Source organism: Sander lucioperca, chromosome 13 (assembly GCF_008315115.2).
Source record: "Sander lucioperca isolate FBNREF2018 chromosome 13, SLUC_FBN_1.2, whole genome shotgun sequence".
Lineage (NCBI taxonomy): Eukaryota > Metazoa > Chordata > Actinopteri > Perciformes > Percidae > Sander > Sander lucioperca.
The window spans coordinates 32,750,841-32,775,842 of NC_050185.1; the positions used below are offsets into that span (position 1 = coordinate 32,750,841).

General features: G+C 39.2%; 1 protein-coding gene across 2 annotated transcripts in view; it reads right to left on the reverse strand.

Moving 5' to 3' along the window:
* doc2b (double C2-like domains, beta) overlaps positions 1 to 25,002 on the reverse strand; it is a 125,515-nt gene that overhangs the window by 12,151 nt on the left and 88,362 nt on the right. For both annotated transcript variants that reach the window (XM_031307956.2, XM_031307955.2), the window contains 2 exons: positions 16,503 to 16,612; positions 11,349 to 11,475 (listed from right to left, as the gene is read on the reverse strand). In XM_031307956.2, coding sequence (XP_031163816.1) covers positions 11,349 to 11,475; positions 16,503 to 16,612 — 237 coding nt within the window. The remainder of the gene's footprint in view (positions 1 to 11,348; positions 11,476 to 16,502; positions 16,613 to 25,002) is intronic.

Consider the following 25,002-nt stretch of genomic DNA (forward strand, 5'->3'; position numbering starts at 1 on the left):
CTACATTCTTTCACCTCAAGCTCCCCAGAGAGAAAAATACATATTCGGGCGAATTCCATCTTACAGAAAAGCAGTGCAGGCCCCGAAAGAGCTATTTATTTAAGTTTTTTTCACTGCTATGCCCAATGACTTAGAAATGCAATTTACTAGAAACACTCCTGCAGCTGCTGATTGCGTGAATATGCACTGGGTTTTACCGTACATCAGCATTTATTTTTTAACCACATATACAGTAAAAGACCATATCAGCAGAGCAAATGCACAGAGGCTTAACAACTTCAAGCTTATAAGAACTACTGGAAAGTGCATGGACCAGTGGAAATTAGGTTATTTGGACTGCGTTCTTTCAATGTGGTGTGTGCCATTCAAATTGATATTCATTAGTTTTTTTCTGTCTCCTTGATGACAAAGTACTTCCCACCAGAGCCAAACTATAAAGGTAGACTTAAAGGAGAATTCCGGTCGATTCCAACACGTAGCTCTGTTGTTTTAGTGAGAAAAATGAAACCAATCGGTGCTGCCTACACTGAGTTATCCCCCTGCTAGCAGCCAACAGGCTTAAACAGGGCAAGTTTTAAACTTGTTTTTAGCCTCTTAACATGTTCAAAATGTCATTAAAAGTGCCTACCCATATGAAGTGATTTCTTCCGAGTGAACACAGTGAATCGGACTGCAGTAGATGTGAAAGAAATGCATAAACGTTCTGCTAATTCAGCTCTGTTTAGTTCCGGTGTTGATACTGCAAGGATTGCTTCGGGACCGTCTACAAACTACAACACTGAAAAGAGATGCAAACATATTTTCAAAAATAGGCATATGCTTCTTTTTTTAAGTAAGTGCTGTAGTACAACTAGCAGGAGACAAGTTATAATTGAGGTAAGTTTGGAGACACTACCTTATTTAATCATTAAATTAATAACCTACATATTTTTGTTGTATCTCTTTTCTGTGTTGTAGTTTGTAGATGGTCCCTAAGCACTCTTAACTGCCGTCTCAACACTGGAACTAAACAGCTAAATTAGCAGAACTTTCATGCATTTCTTTCACATCTACTGCAGTCAGATTCACTGTGTTCACTCGGAAGGAATCACTTCACATGGGTAGGCACTTTTAATGACATTTTGAACATGTTAAGAGGCTAAAAACAAGTTTAAAACTTGCCCTGTTTAAGCCTGTTGGGTCCTAAAGCTAGCAGGGGATAACTCAGTGTAGGCAGCACCGATTGTTTTCGTTTTTCTTGCTACTGACAGCACTCCAAATTTACAAACAACACAGCTACGTGTTGAAATCGACTGGAATTCTCCTTTAAGAGACATGTAGTTCCAGAAACTGTAGTTGAAAGTATTGTTTCTAGACAGTACTTAAAAAAAAAATACCATTAATGAATCCTTCAGTGATAACAACTTCCTGTTGTATGTTAGGATGTATGGTAGCAGCTACGGTCTCGAAGTTCTCCATTTGTTCTCTTTGGCGGCACCGGCACCTATAGCATCATTTTTGGTCGCAGCAGGCAGCTGTTTTCAGTGAAAAACCCACTGTACACTACCTGCTCAGCAGCAAACAGCAGACAGACACAGTTAGAGACTAGCTGATGAACATAGTGGAGCATTTGGCAGCTAAGAGGCAGATATTTCCCTCAACAGTTGGTAGAGACCAAAAACAGAGCTAAAAGATAGAGAATAATGGACATACATTCTTCCAAATGAATCGTAATGTTGCTCTGTAACTGCTGGATGTGTAAATAAGCAAATGGGTGCGAATAAGTTCTCCATATCAATTTAAAACATCTTTCTGGTGCCCCCAAGTAGCAGGGTTAAATGTTACAACCTTGTACAACCCAAATGAAAAAATACAGTTCTCTGTTTAAAAATAAATAAATCGAAAAACTGTTTTAAATAGATGTAAATCAGAATTGTTGGGTCTTTGTAAATTATAGTGTGGTCCTACTCTATCTGTAAAGTGTCCTGCGATAACTGCTGTTATGATTTGACACTATAAATAAAATTGAATTAAAATAATTCTGCCAAAAAAGTCTGGACGGCATGAAAGCACAGCTCTGATTTAGTCTACTGAAAGCTGCTGTTTTAAATAATTATGACCTCTCTAGGCTCCAAGTAGTGATACCAACAGTATAACAATAATAAATTGAAGAAGAAAAACAGACCCAAAGTCTCTGCAGACTCAGACTTCTGTCTCCACCACAGTCTTGTGTGTTGGAGACAGTGCTCAACAATCTGTCCAGCAGTGTCCACAGCAGGATACTAATGAGATATCTCCAGGGAACTGACTCTCTCTACATGAATCACAGATGACTTTTACAAGACGTCTCACTGGACTTGTGGGCTCGGCATCCATTTCATCTGGCATGCCAACATGTTTCGGCCGCCACCTCGGTTAACTGTCAAATCCATTTAGTCCTGTCTCTTCTTCTACAGTTTATCCGGGTTTAGGACATCCCACTGTTGTCTCTGCCTGTCTTTCTTCTTTTAACAAGATGCACTCAATGGGAGGTATGTGACAAACCGAGATGTCAGGAAAGAAAGCGAGGGAGGAAGAACAGACCTCAGGTTGCCTGGATGGAATTGAGCTTGGCATACCTGCAAGTGCAGACGTCTTTATAGCACTCAGTGTCTTCTTTTCTATTCCACACTCACAGATCATCCATTTAGCTTGGCTGGCCTTCCTTCTCTAACAAATAAATTTTTTACATTGATATATAACAACTTGTACACTTAATGCCAATAATCACAAATACAAACACACAAATTGTCTGCAACTACACTGTGGGAAATAAACATTTTAGATTTTCGATTTAAAGCTTATTACATTAGTCTGAGGGATTTTAACTGAGAGACAGAAGATCAAAGAGTCATATTATGAAAGGGTCATGTTTTCGTGACAAATGGTTAGGAGACAGCAACAGGGGGGGCAGTTCCTCTACACAGCAAAGGGAAGTGTGAAGTACATTAACATGATGTGTGATTTTAGGAAAAGAGCTCAGGAAATCTATGTCGTAATATGCATGGCTCAAACATCTGTCTGAGGATAGCAACTGTTGTCCTTTTGGTGACTTAAAGATATGTATATAAGAACAGCTACTCTTAAGAGACAGGAGAGAACACTTCAGGTCTTCTTCCCATGCGCCCGTACTAAAGGATTTGATTCGTCACACCAGCAACTGTACTTTTTAAGAGAAGAAGATGAATTTCTACGACAACACAGCCTCTGCTCTTCATAGACTTCGTCTGCTCTCTTTCTCTGCTTCTATAAGCCTCCTTTTCCTCTTTCTATCCATCTGGTCAAACATAAAATCTACTTATATAAACAAACACACTGCTGTGCAGTAGTGTTTGCTCAAAATTTTACAGCTAATTGTACCAGTGCCTCGGGGAAAACTCAATTAACATTGGCTAGAGGATGTCCATTAATTGAATTTAACGCACAGTATAACCGGACACCTCTGACGTGACTGTCTGAACATCATTCTAAATGAATGTAGCTGCAGAGCTAAATAATCAAGTGAGATATACATCGCTCGCTCGCTCTGCCTGCTTCTTTGTATTCTGAACTCCACAGGCTGGCAACAAAGCAGCACAGAGGTAGCAACCCAGCACAATAATATTCCAAGTGTATTGACTTGGTTCCAGGTAATACTCAGTCCCTTTGGGGTTACCAGGGAAACAGAGATATTACCAGGAAAAAGATCAGATGATATCCCAGGATAATGGGGAGTTTTCCTTTGACTGGGCAGGGTTGCTGAGCCAGTAATCAATTCCAATTTCTTAACATAGTTAAGTGGACAACCTGTAATTAACTGCCACACGTGTCTCCCTCTTTGCCTATCATCTGACATGTTCAGAAAAGTACAGGTCTTTTTCTGTGTTGCATGTCATTTGCAAACCTCTTTGAAACAATGCGTAGGCAGGTTAGATTATAATGCTGTAAAAGTGTGCAACAGGAAGCTGGGCCAAAACACATCTCCTGCCAATGTCCTGGTCGGATCCCTCAGATCAACACCTCTCAGAGAACAGTGGGGTGCGCTGACTATTGTGCTGATGCAAGAGAAGAGACCTATGGCTTACAGGGCACTGGCATTCAGTCTGCACACACAAAAACATATTCCACGTGGAGAGGATAGAGAAAGCAGTGCTGATAACAGAGAAGGTAAAATCAGATAAGATAACCTGGTGCTCAGAGGTTTAGCTAGGAATGTTTGGCTCCCTGAAAGAATATTGCTCTGGTTCCTTGTCTTTTTTTCATATAAAAAACTTTTAAACTTAAAGGGCCCTATCTTGCACCCAGCGCAGCGCAAAGCCCGACGCAAGTGTCTTTGCTAGTTCAAGACCAACGCAGTTGTCAATTTCCCGTCCAGCGCCCACGTCATTTAAAAAGCAAATGCACCTGCGCCCATGGGCGCGCTCGTCTTACAGGGTTCAGGTGCATTCTTGTCGTATTGCTATCTTGAGGCAGCCGAAAGTGATTGCACCATTGACCAACAAAAACCTGGTCAATAACGCAGGTTGTCAATCAAACCTAAAGTCAATAACGCAGCATTTCATTGTTATTTTTACACTGCATTAGTAAAATGTGCGCGCATACTATGCTTGTTACACACACAGGGACGTGTAGCAGCACACAAACATGCAAAACATTAAAAATAAAAATATTACAATGTGAAATAGTATTATTGTGTATATCTATATATTTTATATTACATGTTGTTATGGTTACTGGCGCTTTCACTTCACGCATGGGCAGATCAGTTTCTTTTCTCCTGAAAATCTCTCCTTCCTGCTTAGCAAATCTGCCATCATAATAGCAATGCGCCAAGGTACAAACGCGTCTGGCTTTTAAAGGGAACGGGAGATGACACTCTGATTGGTTTATTGCATGTTACGCCCAAAACATAACTATGATTAATTAAGACACTAAGTACAACACTTTTTGAACCATGTGACTAGCTGTTAAACCTATTGAATTACCTAGGAGCTGATAAGTCAGATGTTTCCCTCAGAAGTTGGTGAAGACCAAAACCTTTCACCTGGTGGCCAGAAATACTGATGAATGCTATTATTCATCTGCTGGATCTGAAAACAGGAAACGGTTTGCTAATAACTCTACCACAAAAAACTTTATAAGGGGATAATATGTCAGTGTTGTGTTTACAGCCCTTAAGTGACCAATTTTATTGCAGGTTTAATGTGCAAAGAGCTTTATGTTTTGCTCTGCTTGTGCAGTGAGAATAATTTGATCCCTCACTGGCTTCCCACTGTATTTAAATGGCCAGGGCACACCACAGCCAGGGACTGAACCCATGTCTTAAGACAAGATATTGACCTGATGGGGATGTTAGACAGAAGCTCAGTGATCATCAAAATAATTAGGTATCATCTAATCCCCCAAATCTCTGGGGACCATGAATGTCTGTACTTCCACAGTTCACTCTTAGACTTCACCACTAATTGCGCCATAATCTTTTGTGTGCCCTCGCCAGCAATTCAGCACAGTAGCAACATTATTGCTTGTGCTGAGCTTCCAGGGCAGACAAATTAACAACATTGGTTACATGCACTATAATGAGATAAAGTGCTATTCCAAAAACAGGAATTAAACCTGCCATTTCTCAAAATGGCAACATGGTGAGCGACAAATTTCTGGTCATCTCTTCCAGTTAAGCCTTCTATTGTCCAGCTGGGCTGAGGGAATATAGAAATGTATTTCACAGAGACACTGATCCGAGATTCATTGCCAGATTAGGCTGCTGGCTCTTACACTGTTCAGGCCCTCTTGCTGTCTGCTGGTGCCAATGCTAAGGGCAGATTCAGAGTTGTCTGGCAGACACATCTATTAGAGAGAAATGGGTGAATGGTCACAATGTTTGCAAGAACACAGCTGCCCAGCTGCCTTGAGATTAGAACTTTATGTGAGCATATGTAGACTTTTCCTAGTATTTATGGTGAGAATGGAGGTGCTATCCTGAATGTGCCTGAGCATGTTTCAGTGTAGATTTCCCTGATGTTCACTGCTCATTCACGGGTGCTTTAACTTGTATAAACTTTAGCAGCACTATAAAGTGTTCACAGAGAATCTAAATCAATAAAAAATGGTATACATTTGGCAGAAAGGTTTTTAGACTTTTTGGCTATTCACTGCTTTCTGCATTTCTTTAACTGTATTTCAACTTGTGACCGGTCCATTCCACAAGTTTATAGGCTGGCTGACTTACGTATGAGCTAGAAAGTCAAAATGCTCTACTGCCAGGCCAAAACCACCAATAAGACAGGCACTGCTAGCTGCTGGATGAGATGATTAAATGGTTGGTGCCCCAGCACAGCATCCACAACATCCTGTGTTGAGGCAGAACTCTTTATCCGCTACTTCAAGAGCAAGCAGAGCAGAAAGCTTCTTTCCTTGAGCTCTTTCTCCCTGTAACCAGCAGCTGTCATAGCTTCACTTTGCCTTGCAGCGTTGCTATGTGAAAATTGCCAAACTGTGCTTTATAGTCTCCGTTGCTTGGGTGAGACATATGACAGGCTGGTCCAACATAGCAAAGCACCCTAACTGAGACAGAACAGACAAAACAAACAGTTATGGAGTTTGACACAAACATACACTCTACAGCTACTGTAAAAGCCACTGCATGTTGGTCTGAACTACCAGATCTACTAAAATCTACTCCAGGGTTAGGATTACTGTAAGGGAGTGCTAAATAAGAATTAAAGAGCAAATTTATCCACTCGTTGTTGTAGATAGATGTTGAAAAGATATTACCAATACTAGATTATGCAGATATTGTTGATCAGAATACCTCAGAAACAAATCTCCCTGCTCTTAATGTAGTTTTGTTTCAAGGTGTCCTTATACAACCATCACTGTTTTATGTATGAGTCAACATTTTCACTGGTTGCAATTTATTTTGAAATGCATTTTTTTGAAATCATCCTTCTAACTTAAAACATGTTTTAATCCTATTACGGTCGTCATATAGTCTAAGGCTATATAGGCTGAGTATCCTTTTTTCTTCGTCCCTAGAATTTCTAAATTTAAAGCTCCGTGTTATTTGCACAAACCTGCTCATTTCAATAAGATCTATTCTATCTGTCTATCTAGTTTTATTTATATTCAAACAACTTTCTCTTGCTTCTAATTACACTTGAGATAAGGAACTAATTGTATAGTAGGCCTACACGATTCAGGGAAAAATATGAATCACGATTTTTTAGCTTAGAATTGATATCACGATTCTCTGCCACGATTTTTTTCTTACGAAGTGTAATGTTTATTGCACACATGAACCATGACAAAACAAATTGGCAGTACCAAACATAGATTTTTTTTTTTTTTTGGCACCTATAGCACATTTTGTCAATTGCCAATTTAAGTACAGTATCAAAAACAGAATTATTTCTTAGCTCTTTAACTGCTTGCCTTTCATGTCTCCAGCTGTCCTATCAAAATAAAGGCCGAAAATTGTCCAAAAAAACCCCCAAAATCTAAGTTATTTAAAAATTAAATCGCGAACAGGGGTGAATCGAGATCGCGATTTTATAACGATTAATCGTGCAGGCCTATTGTGTAGGTGCATGTGATTGTGTGTACTGTATAGGTATGTGTACATTTACTGTATGTATTTTGGCATTTTTAGGGGAGTCAGTGCTGTGGCAATGGCTAGGTCTCGGCTTTCGTTTGTGTATGTGTGAGTGTATTTGTGTTTTTTGCTTCATGTACTGTATTTTCTATATATTTGTGTGAAGGACCCTCTTGAAAATGAGATGTTTCATTTCAAGAGGTTTATCTTTCTACTAATATCTATAAAAGCTGCAGTTTCAAGCAGGTCTGCCTTCAATTTTCTAAATCATTTTCACATTAAGTCACAGCGAAGGTTTGGATACAGCCAGAAACATGTGAGGATGTGCTTTTTGTGGTGGAGGCTATGCAAATACTTGTGTGTCAGGTGTCAGCACTGACAGCATTTATTGTAAATGGTTTCTTTTCCTGTCATCACGTTACAGATATTCTGATTCATACCACAAAAATGTAGAGAGGAAATGTTGCAAATTGTAAAAACACTACAAAAATTGTATATGCAAAAAAAAACCTATCCTGCATCTACTATAATAATAATAAGAATAATAAGAATAATAAGAATAATAATAATAATAACTTTTATTCATATAGCACCTTTCAAGAAATCCGAGGACACATTACAGAATTACTGTGGCTAAGCTAAAGGAGGTTGTAGACTGTGGTAAACATTTTTTTTTTAAAATGTCCAGGGATGTAGCATTTCGGATATCTGCAGGGAGGGTGTTCCAGAAGGATGGGCCTGCAACACTGAAGGCTCTGTCTCCGAAGGTACAGAGTCTGGTGTGGGGAATGGAGGGCAGGCCAGCATCTGAGGACCACAGGTTTCAGGATGGGATGTATGGATGGAGGAGGTCGGAGAGGTACTGTGGGGCCAGGGCATGGAGGGATTTGTAGGTGAGAAGGAGGATTTTGATGCAGGACTTAATTGCGAGCCAGTGAAGGTGGAAGAGGGTTGGGGTAATGTGCTGCCAGGTCTTGGTGTGGGTGAGGACCCTGGCGGCAGAGTTTTGGACATACTGGAGCTTGTCTAGGGTTTTGCTGGGGACCCCAGACAGGACTCCATTGCAGTAGTCCAAACGGGAGGTTATGAAAGCATGAATGAGGGTTTCTGCCATGGAGTCAGAGAGTGATGGCTGGAGTTACTCCGTAATCATTGTATGACAAATGATAACCACCATGCACATTTAAGATATTGTGGAAGTGTAGCACGTACTGACATTAAACCTTGACAAAATCAGGGTGTAAAATTGTGAATGCACCGTGGCTGTTTATACCAGTCATACATGATCATATTTTGTGTTCTTGGATGATTTTTCAGACTCCCACATAGACAACAAAGCATATGAGAGGAGCAACAGAAATTTGTCTCTCCAAACATAAGGAAACACAAGGCAGTGCTCCATACTCCAAATATGGATGATCCAGAATTACGCTGTATTCTGTGTAGGCTATTTGAAAAGGATATGCAATCACAGTTCAATGATACTCCACTCCACTCCCATGCTCTCATAACACATAATCCACTCCAGCACCCCACTCATGGGCTCACCACCCAATGCTCTCATCTATTGTGTGGTTAAAACTAAATCCTTATGGATACTGTTGTTTGTACTGATGTTTTTATTGCAATTACCAGCATGTTCTTGTTGAGACGTACAGCAACGTAGGCAAGATGTAAGCTTGTATCTGTTTGTGCAGAACCAATTACTCCTTTTGGATTAACATGACTATTACAATACAATAGATAACTGCACCTATTATCTTATTATATAATAACTATACTATAATTTAGTATTTCTGCATATTTAAAGTAGTTCACAATGTACATGCTGTTCCTGTGAACATTATTTAATAAAAAAATGAGTTAATAATGCCAACAGCTCAGCATATAGTATGTTCTGTATTTACTCTCTATCCAACACTATAATAAGGGCTTTGACATAGCCGTGCAGCGTATCCCCCTGAAGAATTAATGAATAGTATTGCTCAGGAAAATTGAGGAATGGAGCTATATAGTGAGATATGTACATGATCTGAGAAACCAAGCTGAAATAGACCTGCTGAACATTTCAGATAAGTCAAACGAGCAGTAGGTATTTAGGGGTAAAAGGCAAAATAGCTAAGCCTAGCTTCGTTAGAAATGTCAGTTTTTTTAATTATCATCGTTACTGTATAATAATCCCTTGACCTTTAAAAATCAACTACCGATCGCATTACGGGGTTATTTCATTAACAGGAAGATGGAGAATTTAGAATATTATCTACTAATCTATTGCTAGTTGCATGGCATTTAGGATGTTATCTACTAATCTATTGACAGTCGCATGGCACCGAGTAGACAACACATTAAGGTCAGAGGATGGCTGCCTATCAGCTGCTGCCAAGTTGTGTCCCTAAGTGAAGAAAAAATAAAAAGTCCCATAGGTAATATAAACCACACTGCAACCATGCAATTCTAAATAAAAAAGTTTGACATTATATTCTGTAATGAAATCTAGTTTTCATAAAATGTAAAGATATACAGTAAAGTGCGTTCTTACTTAGCAAACACACAGAGCTATTCATCATGGCCACCCAGATGCTCCTGCTCTGTTGTTCCCTTCTAATGATTTCATGATTAGTTTCTTGTTTATTATTTAATATAAATCTAGACACACAGTACAGACATAAATTGGTTTAACCCCTTATCTACTCTACTGTGCAATATGATATTGTTTATGACACACTACACAACAAACAAACAAATGCAGGCAACACACAGAAGATATATTCATGAAATATAAATATATATTAGACTAGTTATGAATGATTAATACATGTATTTAACCTACTAGTATAGTATATTATAGTGTAGTACAGTATGTACTGGAATTTAGTATTGTATAATGGAGTATAGTGTACTATGGTAGTATAGCATAGTAGCAAGTATAATACAGTATATACTAGAGTAAAGTATAGTTTAGTATACACTGGAGTATAATATAGTTTACTGTAGTATAGTGCTCATCGATAAATCAAATTTTCATCTTCATCGCAATATGAACATGCCAATAAACACATCGCAAAAGACTGCCTGAAAATCGACCGTTACTATTAAACAGGACCCGGGGCTAAAACTATTTATCATCACACTTCACTCAGTATTTTGATGCCGGGAATATTATTGATTTTATTGACATTTTAGATTGTTTCCAGTGAGATATTAATGAGTTTATAAAGTGACTTTGCTGTTGTAAACATTACTGTTGCTGCTCTACAAAAAACACTTAGCCTAGTTATATTTAAAATATTCAATTGGTCTATAATCCGGTTCTGAATTTTAAGAGACAACCAGGCTGACATAGAAATTAGCCTAATATGCACACTTCAATATTTGTTTATTTATCGCAAGTCATATTGCCATCGAAATATTGAACAATGTTATCCACATTGCAGATTTTCCTCATATCGTCCAGGCCTAGTTAGTTTAGTTTAAACTGGAATATAGTATTGTTTTGCAGTGTATATGAATGAATAGTACTGTAGAGAAGAAGAGAGAGTACAGAGTATGTATTGTAGCAAAGATAATGTAAACGTGATTTAATGTAACACACTGTTGCAAAGTGAATTACTGTATAATTATACAATGTTGTCTGATCACTGTGCCTGTGCTTTAGAGTTTTTAATTACCGGTATTTTGTTTAAAAAATAAATTAATTAAAAAACACACGTTTACAGTAACATCTAAAACCGCTAGTATATGTGTGGCACATTGCACTTACAGGTAGCTGTTTCTCCAGGCAGTTGTTGAAGTTTTTGATTTGGTTGGGCTTCAGCTTCTTGAGGGGGATTCGTGTTTCTCCGATGAATTCGTTGTGGCGGAATTTGTCCTCATCACACACTGAAATCCTGAGAGGAGAGGAACATAGCAGGTAGAGGAAAATGAGAATGAAGTGAGGCTCAGGTTTTGTTACTGAGAGGAGGCTTAAAACAATAAAGCCAGTCATTGTCCACCTGGAGGCCATCATCCTCTATCACAACGATTTAATTCTTACCAAGAAGAATCTTCACCTCACTATAAAGCTGACTCTCTAGGCCACACAGCACTGAAGTAAAACCCTAGTAGTTCTGCAGTGTAGGAGTTCATAAGACTTTTGTTAGACTTGATCAGCATGGCAGATAATGATGGGATAATTATGCTTTAGGATGCATTCGGCCATGTATGGATCAAAAGACTCAAATATACTAAAGTGAGAGAAAGAAGTCCAGAGATGTTTCAGATAGAAGAATCAAATTGGTCTATTTATTTCAAAATTATTTAAAACCAAATCATGACTTGAACATATCTAATTGTGCTGATCGTATTTAATCAATTAGTGCAGCTTGAATTGAATTGTGCTGTGGTGCATGGTACATTCAGTCTGTTTACTTATTTGTATAATGTGCCAATTTTTCACAACATGTCCTCTTCTCAATGCATGACAACCTTTGAAGAATACACTGGCAAACATAACTAATGTTTTCAATCAATAAAAAAGAGGATTCATTATTTTACACAGTATAACTGCTTAGAAAAGATGACAGATGGTGAACAAAAAGGCAGCTCTCAAGTCAAACCACTGAGGATGAAGGCACAGTAGCTTCACATTTACTCTCCAGAATGGAAATCTATATTCCTCTAGAGACTGTCCTCCCCCGAAAAACGCCCCCATAAGTTTATTTAATTTTTTTTAAATAATAAATAATTTTTTTTTTTACGGAACAAACGGAACAATGTTACATTCTGTTTCATGTGCACAACGGGAAGTGAAGTAACGTAACAAATGTTTATGATTTTAACCCAAACCACAATCTTTTTCTAACCCTGTGCCTAAACCTAACCAAGCTGCAACCGTTTCACAACGTTAACGGGTTTAAAACCACCACTGTTGTGTTTACGGAAAATGCTCTTGTGAATTGTATTTCCTGCCACCGCAACTAATTTATGAAACGCTCCTATGGGGTCGTATTAAAGGGTAGGAATAAATGACCTATATCATTGTATGGTTTGGACTCCCTCTCTGCCATTTCATTACATTTATAATGAATGTTAATTATAGGTGTGTGACAACGCTGCTCTCAGCGGATCTACGTCTTTAATAAATGCAGAGGGCCTATGTATGCACTCACAGCCCTGACGTGATATGATTCACACCCATCAGCCTGATGAAGGGGATGCAGCATAATCAGAGTCACAATTGCCTGGTTAGCTGCCTAGTTATCTGGCTTGATTAATAGTAATAAACACAACCCAAGGTTCCTGTTAGTACTATTAACCAGCTTGAAAATCCCTCTCAAGAAATTCCTTCCTCATCTTCTAATGACTGTAAAAAAAAATCTACTTATTAAGATTAAGACATACTTTATTTTATTGATCCCGCAAGGAGAAATTATTATTTTTTCACTCTGTTGTTAGTTATTACACACATTACACACAGGCCTGAAATACACACACATGCCCAGGACCTATACATGCACTAACGGAGAGATGTCAGTCAGTCTTCTTTGTTGGCAACATCGATGGTCTGAGGTCCAATTCTGACGTCAACTGTTTAACCCTCCGCCCCATTCAGGTGTCCTATTTTACTGTCTGAATTCGCTCATATCTCCCTGCAGATTCTTTTAAACACTGTCCCTGAGTTCCAAATCACATACTTCTTCTTTTTACTTCAAGTATGTACTGCAGCTGCCCTTACAAAGGATGTATTGTTGCATGCAGTATGCATACAATCAGAACATACCACTTCTCAATAACATCGATCTTTTAACTTTGACTTTCTTGCTCATATATGCTGCGCAAAGGATTGGGGGTCAGAATAGCCAGAAAAGCATGCTGGCTTGCATACTGCAAAATCCGACAGGATGCCATAGGACATCCTGGTACTTTTGACATACTGCGTTTGACATGCCATATATTGGGACATACTATATCTTTTTCTGGCATACTAAATAGAATGGTAGTATGGTTATTGGAATGCAGGATGTGGCTCAATCCATCCTTCCTGTTTTAGGTCCCAGCTTGCTCTCTATTGTCAACTACTCTCACATCTAGCTCTGTGTATGCGTTGAGTAACAAACAATCATATTTTTCCTGCTTTGCAACACAAAATAGAATATATATAAATATATAATTTAAAAAGCGTTGATAAGGTTGTCAGTTAATAAAAGTGATTCAACAATTACTTCACCAGCTGTGACTTTAAAAAAATAAGTAATCTGAGGTTTGAAGAAATAATTATTACATTTGAAATTATTAGGAATAACGCAATCAAATTTGAATTACATGATGATCACAACATTTTATGGTGATTTGATGAGCACTTGTGCATTCCTTAGCCATTAATCCAATAAAGCTTATCATGCATAAATGAATGAACATCCAATTTTGGTGGCAGTTGAGTGCTACCAGCTCCGTAATGCGGTAAAGTTCATTACACCCCACAATACAAAAGTGTTGACTGCTTCTAAGAGGCTTTACAGAAGTGGTGCTTTATTCACTATTTCCTATATAATTGACTGGATAGTGTACTGTATAGTGAGCATCATCACTGAGAAGTGTAGTGTGGCAGGACTGTAGATTTTTGCATCAATAAAATGTCTTGTATAAAATTCACACTCAGAATTTGGACAAACGAAATAGCGCACAGTAAATATAGTGCACTATATAATAAACAGGAAGTGATTTTGGTCATGCTAGCGGCTCTGTGAGGCTGTACGTAGGCACACCAGCGCTTTGCAATATTTATGTTTTACAGCAGACTTTAACAAACACCATTTCCCATAAGTCTTAGACCATTGTGGGTAAAATGTCACAGTTAGACAAAAGAGGCAAGTCCAGACATATAGTAACAGCAGGACACCCAGGACTGAACAGTGTTGTTTTTAAATAGAGACAACAGCCGTTTTGGCTTTTGGAAAAATTTAGGAAAGTATGAATATTATGGATATGGATGAAACCAAGTTACAATGACATATGTAGCTGCGCTAGTACATGGAGCTGTAGTTTTTTGTAAACTCACAAAATAATCGTTTAACTTCAAACACAATCCATTTTTAGTAGCAAGTGTTGAAATGAATGCTAATTTGCCTGAGAATATGGAAAGTAAACGTATGGAAAGTAAACCCCAGGAAAACTTTTCAGACACACATAGAAAAGAAAAGCTGAATGAGAGAGTACACTGAGTTACAGCCCGGACCTGACATCATAACTCCGGCTCTCTATTAGAATTTTAGTTATGCACATATTTAGTCATAAGTATTGGACAAAATTTAAATTTTGACCTGATGATGGCATCAGATGAAATGTTATGGGATCACCAAAGTGATTACCATTCATTGTGAGGGGAACATGAATATGTGCACCAAAAACCATATTTCAATCTTCCCAATAGTTGCTAGAATATATTATATATACTCAAAACCACAAATGTCAACCTTATGGTGGCACTAGAGGAAACGTCACCGGGTCACCAAAGTCAGTGGGAGTCATCATAAGGGGACCATGAATGTTTGTGCAAAAATTCATGGCAATCCATCAAATAGTTGTTGAGATTTTCTGCTCTGGACCAACCGTATGACAGACCAACAGCCTGACGTTGCCTAAAAATGGAATGGCACTACACCAATCAGTTTTTCTCAGTGTATAACAAACATACAAGACTGCTGGGTGAAATAATGAGCCCCCTGCACTAAAGGAAGTCACAACTACAGAAGACCACATTCCCTCTAGAAACACACACAGTAGTTGCTTAGATGCCTGGGGGTGAAACAGGAAACTAAAGCAAAATAAAATCCTCCACTGTATGCAGCCCACCTATCATTGGGATATATACTGTGTGCTGTAGCTACTGAAATGATTACGCATATTATTATACAACCTACTTCTACTACAGCGTAAACACTTTGGCAAAAATAAAGGAGCAGTGAACAGTGAAGTAACACTTCCATTGCATAACAGTGTCATATTAATCATTGGAAGCAGACGTTTCTGTTCCAGATTTTAGTCTATTCTCAGGTGTTGTACTGAAATACAAATAACCAACAAAAACAGGAAGTTATCTCACCCAAACAAAAGTGCTGTTTGGAGATTACACAAACAAAGGATTTCCTGGCTGTTAAAGTGATCGGGGGTTATCACACATTCAGGTTCGCCCTGGCACCAAGACACGCATCATGAATTGTAGCGGGGGGAAAAAACAGGATAAATAATGACACCAGTAATTTCTGGGTAAAATGGATGTTGTCAAATACAGGCTGTGATACAGTGAATTACCTCAGGAGCTGCTCCCTGAAAATTATTTTCTAAAGCCTTTCAAAACAAATCTACAGCAGCTAAGGCTAAAATATACCAGAGCATGGAGAGGCATATTTCCTCTCTCTTTATTTTCTTTGTCTTCTCTTCCATTCCCTTTTATTTTTCTTTAAAGTTAATTTTCCTTCCCTCTTTTCCGCTTTGTTTAACTTCCTCTCAATTGCACCCTTCTTTTTTATTTACCGTCATTTCTTCCTTGTCTTTGCTTTGCATTCTTTCATTCCCCTCATTCCACTAATTCCCTCCCTCCATCCCTCACTTGCTTTCCTGCTCTTCCATTGCTTTCATTACCTTCCCCTCCTTGCTTCCTAGTCTTCCCCCTCCATTTCCTCCCTTCCTCCTACCCTTCCATTTTTTCCTCTCTTCCTTCTTTTGTTTCTTTAATTTCCCTTCTCATTTCCATCCCTCTCATTTTCTTCCTCCCTCATTTTCTTCCATTCCCTTTTTCTTCTTCCATTTCAGGCACTTTCTTTTTTGCTTCCTTCATTTCTTTCATTCCTTTCCTGCTTTTAGAATCATACTTTCATTCCTGCAGTCTTTCGTTTACTCTTCATTATGCACTCACAGGACATAAAGTTAAGAGTACCTGAGTGTTTTGCGGACCATATCCTCGTCAGTGATGCCGTAGTAGGTCAAGGTCTCGCTCCAGACAGGGTTGAGAGTGTTGTGCAGGGTCTTGGTTCTAAGTTTATTGGCCTGAAAGACAAACCGAGACGTCGGCCATTTAACAGGATTGAACATCATTATTGATTAACTGCTGATTCCCCTCTTAAAGCTCAAGAGAGCTCATCCCTCAAGTGTCAAGTTTCATTGAAATGCTGCCAGAATTATCATTATCATCTCTGCAAATCTATAGAATGTAAATGCATTGACGTCTGGTGGCAAGCATGCAAACGCAAGCTCGCTGCTGCATATTGAACACTGTCGGGAATGAAAAATAAACGGCAGACTACATTTACATGAAGTGACGGGTATAATCAAAGCAATGCCGGTAGTGAATGATGTTGAATACACTGAAGTTAAAAGATGGCTCAGTTCATGCTCAGCCGGTTCCTGTTTCTGTCAGCACTTTAAGAAAACAAGGTTCCAATTATAGACCTTAATCAGGCATGAAATTCACAATTTGAAAAAAATATCTTTGTACTTGAGCAACAGGCTGCAACGGTACTGCAAAGGAACAACACCTAGGGCTCTATTTTAACGATCTGAAACGCAAGTATCAAACGCCAAACGCAAGTAGCTTTGTGGGCGGATCTCGCTCGCAAATCTAAAATGGGTTGGTCTGAAGTAGCTACATTACTCAAAGGTGTGGTTTGGGCGTAACGTGCAATAAACCAATCAGAGCGTTATCTCACATTCCCTGTAAAAGCAGGCTCGCTTGTTCCATGGCGGATTGCTATTATAATGGCGGATTTGCTAGGCGCACGCTCAATACATCCATAGGCGCACGCCAGGAGCGGTTTACAGCCGAGGAGACCGACATTTGCTATTGATTTTTCTTTTTGACAAAATGTAAATAAAGAAATGTCACAAAGAAACTTTCCGATGTTTTGGGCTCACTCTCACTGAATCACGAGGTTATGAACTCATGGTGATATTTTTGCAATGTAATCTAACATTAGACCGAGATTACCTCACTATAGACGATGCAGCTCTTCTGTCTCTCCTCTCCCATGCTGCTGCTGGGGCATTTGGGTTAAGTGGCATCAGCACATGCAGTTCAACATCACATCTCCTTAAGTCCTCTAGTATTTCCTCATTTATGTCATCCATGATTCATGGAAATGTTGTGTAAAACAAGGTCATATTTTTCCTTGTATTTATGTATGGTTTGCTTCTCTCATCTCAGGGACCCAGTTCCCATTTTTGCAAAGTGTATGCGCGGTGTGCACACACTACATTACGGCCAAGCATGTGCCCTTAAAATATCATCTGAATAACGCGCCACTGACTTTAGACTAGGTTTTTCCTGGTCTGTGGCGGAATTGTTTTCTGCAACTGCAAAAGAGCACTAGGGAACGTTTGCGCAGGAACACGCCTCCTCTTTTTGCTGAACCGCCCCCGGGAGCACAAGTTCATTCCCTAATTTACCGACATGAGTCTGTGGAGGGAAAAGTCTGCTGTGCGTCGGGTGCAAAATGGGAATGATACAAGCGTCGGTGTACAAATTAAATTGCGCTGGGTGCAAGATAGGGCCCCTAATATCACACATCTGAGACAAGTATGCATCCATTCAATGAGACAGGAGACATAGCTTAAGGTCTATAGAATCAAATAGAAGCGAAGAAGTACAAAACAGTGGAATAATAGGATATAAAACACAAAATAATTATCAATAAGAGAAGTTCAAATACAACCAGTTCTAGTATCCCATCAAAACTAGAAATACGTTTAAAAATTGGCACTTTAAAGGGTGTACAGAGCTTGAATCTGGACATGGTTAGCTTAACATAAAGACTGGAAGCTTTAATGAAGACTGGAAGCCCTCTGAAAGGAATCAGGCTTGCTGTATCCCCCTATACAGCAAGCCTGATTCCATTCAGAGGGCATACATATGCACACCAACACATCCAATTTATAGATTTCCAAAATATTGTTCACAATAGGCCCTCCTGGGCTGGCTGAGTGCAGATACAAAGGCAGTTTCTATGGAAGTTGCTACGTTAAATTAGCCTACAATAGCAGCTAGCATTGGCTATTTCTTTTGCTAACGCTGCGAATTAATCATGGCTGCAGTAGAACAGCATCTCTGTTCTGCGAGGTGAACTTAACTGTTTTTGTCATTGGCCTGTTGGCTTTGAACAGAGCATGGATACCGGCTTCAGTTCCCCATTCTGGTGGCAAAGTAAAGCTGTGAAAATATTCTAATCACAGCGTACACTTGAAAGGATACTTTGCTGATTTCAAACCAGCTCTGTGTCTTGGGATTATATTTGCAAAAAGTGGCACCAGGTATCCGTTCGTTAGTCTAACATTTTTTGCAGACGCAGAGTGATACTTATAGTGCAAAGGAATTAGACGTCAAAGCCGTGGCTTGAGCCATGGTAATTATATCATGACTATGAACCAATCAGATTGCTTTCTTTGTGCTACCCGTTTTTTTTTAAATCCAGTCTTTTTTTTTAAAGAAGTAAGCCAAGGATGGAGGGAGTTCAAACTCAATGCAAATTAAATTAATATTGGAAGTATGACATCAGCTACGCTCCAGATGGATGTTGTATTACTTTGATATACTAAGATCTTTCATGTATCAGACAAATAACTTGATTATCAAGAATTGCATCAATAATATCAAAGTAGATAGACTGTTGGCAGTCATGGCATTTCCACTGACTTACTTTGTCAGATTTGCATCAATTGCAATCTAGCGAGGTGATGTAAACTGTGACTGGGATAAGCGACAGGGCTTTATCAGTGTAATATTGTGTGGGGGAAATCTTCCGAGCACATCGCTGAATACATGACATGGTGAGGATGTTGATACTGTGTTGCGAGTCATGGGTGAGGATGTGATTCTGTGGAGTTTAATCAATTAGCTGCTGTGATTATTTGCAAGTCTGATGGCAGGGATCCACGCAATAAGGCTCACGCTGATTGTCTCTCCCTCAATCAGTGGTTGACTCCCACAGGAAGGGTGTTGAACAAACACACACACACACACACACACACACACACACACACACACACACACACACACACACACACACACACACACAGCATTCAAAATTATGTTTTTAAGGCTGATAACCACATTTTGTATAAAAATGCAAATAACATATTTTTATTATAATTAAATGATGAATTTGTGTGTGGATTCCATTAATGATTCATTCACTCTCCTCAGTTCTTTTTTTTCCTAAATTACAAGTTCTTCGAGGTTTCTGATTTTGTCAGAGTAAAATGTCTCTGAAAAAGCATTTACAGTAGTGCATTGGCCGTTTAGATTAATGGAAACTCTGTGGACTCCGGTTAATGTGTCGCAATTACTGAAGAATATTGCTGTGATAAATATTAAAAGAATTGTCCTGTGTAAATGCATGATAACAACCTGCAGAGAACACTAACATAACACAAAGATGTTGTTTGTAATGCAATTTCCAGTAGAAAGCCAGTAAGTGATATTGTACCTGTCCATTCAGCTACTTCATCACTGTCTAACAAGGTGTTCCCAACCACTATGAAGGTCGAGGTGTTCTAACTGTAGGGAGGACACCTCGATTATTTAAACGCCCTGCTTGGTATTTACTAAGTGGATTGTTGGCAGGATGGCAAAAAGCAGAAGAAGTGATCCATTGAATTACAATGTAATCGGTTACTTGCGGACAAGGATGGCAATAAATCACAATGAAGTGGATTGACCTGAAGTTATGACTGAAGTATTTAATCAAAGCGTTACAAAGTCCTGAATGGTTCAGACCCTTGAAATGACAATGCTGGAGAGAAAGGCTGCTAGTTTTAACTGGGGTGATGAAAGCAGTTAATTAACTAGATAAAAGGTGAACCTACAACAGAGAGAGTTTTCTCTTCTGCATGTGTGATCAGCATGCATTAAAGGGGAAACACCTGCTCACAGATGGAGGGCAGTGTTACAAATGAGCAACCGGTGTCACAAGTCATTTCAACTGCACAGGCTAAAAAAACCTTTGCTCTCAAGCCAATTATTGCAGTATTTTTGCATGCACCTCTGGATCAAAAAGTTCAAAAAGGGCCTCCGTAACTGAAGGAGATGGGGAGAAAGGTAGCGGGGGCTTAAACACAGACAATCATTGGGCTGCGGGCGTGCACACGCTGACAATTTCAATCACAGCTGGTCCTCCTTAAAGAATCTGCTGGTTCAAAACTGTGTCTCGATGATAGTATCTGTTATTTGTTCTGTTGTTTTGTTTCGTTTGGGGCTCAGTATGTTCTGCACATTTCACCCCAAATTGTAAAGAAAAAACCGAGTCGGCACATTACTAGGGTTGTTTTCTAACATTCAACACAAAGCTCCTCTACAAAGAATTTAAACAATGTCTGAGTTGAAAACGCATCTTGTTGTCACGTAAGGGCCCTGTTCATGTTGCACAGACATTTTAATTGCATTTTGTTTCTGTTAAGAGACACAAAGGCACTCTAAAACTTGCCCCGACAACTCCCGTTTTAGCTAAGTGGAAGCTTGTAGACGTAGCTGCAGCTACTCCGCATTGACCGCACTGATTCGGCGTACTCATATTTATAGCGATCGAGATTAACGTAAAAATTGGCCGGAATTCTCCTTTAAAGCTTTAGTGCTTAACTTTTTGATATTAATGAACATCCGTTACATTCAAGCCATTGCCAAATTGCTACAAAGCTAATTAAGACTATCAGCTCCACACAACTCTCTCTGTATTTCTCAGTATGGCTATGTTCAGAAGATTGTGTCGTCCGGCGACTTTCCCGCGCAGAAACTCGATTGAAGATAATTACCTCTTCTGAAGGGTCCATGTTTTTTAATCCTCCGTGTTCTCCTTGGCTACTAGCAACTGCGTGGAGGAGGGGGTGTGCGCGGTCATAGAAGGCTATGGTTATTAGGTTATTCTCTTCCTAACCACAACTGTGCCGTTGTTGTCGGCGTCTCCTGTGTGTGACGGTTCCTTTCCCCGTTCTTCTTTTCCTAACCACAACCGTCCTGTTGTCGTGGCCGGCGTGTGGCATTTCATGTCCCTGTTGTTGCATGCCACAGAGACTGCGGATCGTGTCCCGCGTGTGGCGGTCCGTACCGTTGTTGTCGCCGGCGTGTGGCGTTTCATTTCCCCTTTGTTGCGTCCCCCAGAGCAGGCCAGTGTCATGGCAGTTCGTGAAATGGTCACGTTCGAAAATCGTGACCTGTACACGAACTAAACGAGAAAATCGTGACCTGTACCCGAATCGAAAAAATCTAAATAACGTGACCATTCTACGAACTGGCGTGAGACCGGGTTGGGCTGGCCTTGCTGTTAGGAGTATTTGACACTTGGTGGGTGTTATATTCACACTTTGATAGACAACTGTAGTGACCAGTAGCTACTGCTGGATAGATGACATAATAACACCTTCTACTCAACCTTCAATGGTGTGTTTGGAATATTAGTTTTGGCAATGAAACTATTAAGATGTCAAACATTCAGCGTTTCCCACAGATTAGAAAGCAATTTGTGGCGCAGGGGGGTAAAATACTTATTTTCGTAACAATCAAGTATCAAAAACTGAGGAGAACATGCTGTTGGATGCTGTCCTCTTCTCCTACTCTTTCTTCAATGCCTAACAAAAATATCTCTCTCTCTCCCTGACCCTGTCTTTCACTGGTTGAAGCCTGAAAATATTGTAAACAAATTAATAACATAACTAATTACACTGGTCGTACTGTTCAGTTCTGTTTCAGACTGATACCTCCGGTTCAGGCTGGTCCTCATCCTCAATACGTGCCTTTTTCAGTCGCGGAAATACTTTTCTGGATTGAAGCAGCAAACATTTAGTGTAAGAGTAAAAAAAATGACATAACATTATTTATAATAAGTTTATTTGATTCACATCTGCCACATATAGTGTTTTGACCTCGGCAAACCAACTGCATTTTACCGCAAACTTGCGAGTAGTTAACTTTCTAAAGCAGGCGCAATCGCTTGTTTGCGAAGGGTCGGGTCGGGACTCCAACATTAACACACTGACAACATTGTATTCAGAATATAAAATATTTTTATAGCACTTTTTAATGTGTGATTGTGTAAAGGTGTTCACGAGATACCAACTTTTTGTGAACTTGTGAATTTCGCCAGCCGTCTTCTCTCGTTTTCTTGGAGACGGACGCTGTGTGTGTGTGTGTGTGTGTGTGTGTGTGTGTGTGTGTGTGTGTGTGTGTGTGTGTGTGTGTGTGTGTGTGTGTGTGTGTGTGTGTGTGTGGCTTATGTGAGAGATGCGTGAGTGACAGAGAGACGGAGAGAGCAGGGAAAGGAAATGCATCTGAACGAATATGCTGCGTGTTTTAAATAGCGTTAAAAAAAATAATTTAATAAAACGAAACGAAGCGCAATGTGTGGCGGCCAGTGTTGATTGTGTGGCGCACTGCCACAAATTGGTCTATGTGTGGGAAACACTGAACATTAAAACAAAAGACATGGTTTTCATTTCAAGGTAATCTCTCAAGTAAATGTTTGTGCAATCATCATATTTTAGCACTGACCCTATTTTATTCCAACCCTTCTCAAACATTGGATTTATTATGGTTCATTACATAATGCAAAATACAATATGCAATAAACAATGTTGGATTCTTGTTCAATTTCATCCCCCCTTAACTGATGGGTTTCTGACACCAAAGTTAGAATTTTGAAAACAATAGGGTCAAACAATTATATTCATTTGATCAGCTGCAGAATGTGTTAGTCTTTCCTGTTTATCAGCATCATGTAACAAAATTGAGCTATTTCTATTTTAGCAATGCAATACTGAGACAAGTATAAATGGCCTAGATATTTTCTGTTGCCAAATTTGTCACCTGAATCAGTTAATCACCTCGTGGTCCTGTGAAAACATCATAATTCTAATCTACAACCACTAATCCCTGTCAGTAATTGACAGTTTAATCTGGAATAATTAAAGGCATTTCAGTGTGTTTGATTGTGGTCTCAAAGGAGATGAAAATGTGATCTGTCTTTGCAGCAGAGCGTGAAACTTCACTTCTGATTAGAGCACAAACAGAATTTATGACCTCTTTAGTGGGTCTTAATGAGGCTCTTAGACCGAGCCTAATGATTATTTTGAGGACACACAGAGAAATATCAGAGCGGAGAGAAGGTGGCGGCATCTTGTTTTACTGACAGGAATATGCAAAGGCCTCTGCGAGGCCTCCTACTGACGCAGGAGACAAATCCCTAGAAGCCATACTCTCATGAAGTTTTATTTAGGTTACCAGTGTGATAATCCATGACATTTCATATAAAGAGCAGAACACATAAATAATAGAAAACCCCTAACTTTGAAACCAATCATTGGTTTTTGCTCTTCAGGCTTTTCCTGAAAAGCATACCCTAAGATACCCTAAGAATAATTGGGTGCTGTTCAGAAAGTTTATAAAGTATATTTGAATTGTCTTAGAAGCTGCATTTAAACAAAATCTTTTGAAGATGTGAATTCTGACTTTGACACCATCCCCTCTAAACCAAAAGGCTTAGAGGGGAAAGGTCCCATTAACAGCTCAGGGAGACCATATGGTGCTAAACTAGACCAGCCACTGGTTTAATTTGTAACTCGTATTTCAATGAGGAGAGATTTCATAGAGAGAACAATCAATTTTGTTCAAGTGCATGATGGAAAGAATTTGAGTTGAGTCTTCTACGATAAGACCTCATAATGACGTAGTATATTTAGGGGCATGGTTATGCCGGATTAGTTCTGGATATACACACTGGGGGTGGTGGTGAAGAGTTTAGAGTTTGGCTAAAGATCTGGATGATGGAATATGGAGTTGTTCATACTGAGATGACAACTGACAGCAGCAGAGAGGAGAACGAATTTTAAAGTTGACAGCAAGGATATCATTGGCTAAGAGAGATTGTGGCAAGATCAGTTTGGACTACTTTGAGTGCACGCCTACAGAGTAGAAGCTGGAGAGTGAGGTGATCATATGTTTTTTTTTTTTATTTTTAATGCCAAATCTTAATTTGAAAAGTGACAAGTAACTAACACTATCAGATAAATGTAGATATGAGTACATTATTTCCCTCTGAGATGTAGTGGAGTAGAAGTAGAAAGTAGCAGAAAATGGAAATACTACTAGTAAAGTACAAATACTACAAGTACTTAGTTACTTTCAATCACTGAGTGTTATGTATTTTCAACTAATTATATTCTTTCATATCTTGTCCTGTCTGCAGAATGGAGAGCACATAGACACATAGTCATAACCAGGGCTCTTACAGTAGTTTTTGTTTTTGTTGTGTAAATTGTAGTCTTTCAGTAAAAATACACTTTGCTGCAAGAAATCTGAAATTTTAAACATCCTCAGGGTGCGATGAATATACACCACAATCTGGTCACTGGTCGCTGAGAAATCTCTGGATCAAATCTGTTGCATGGATATTATCACA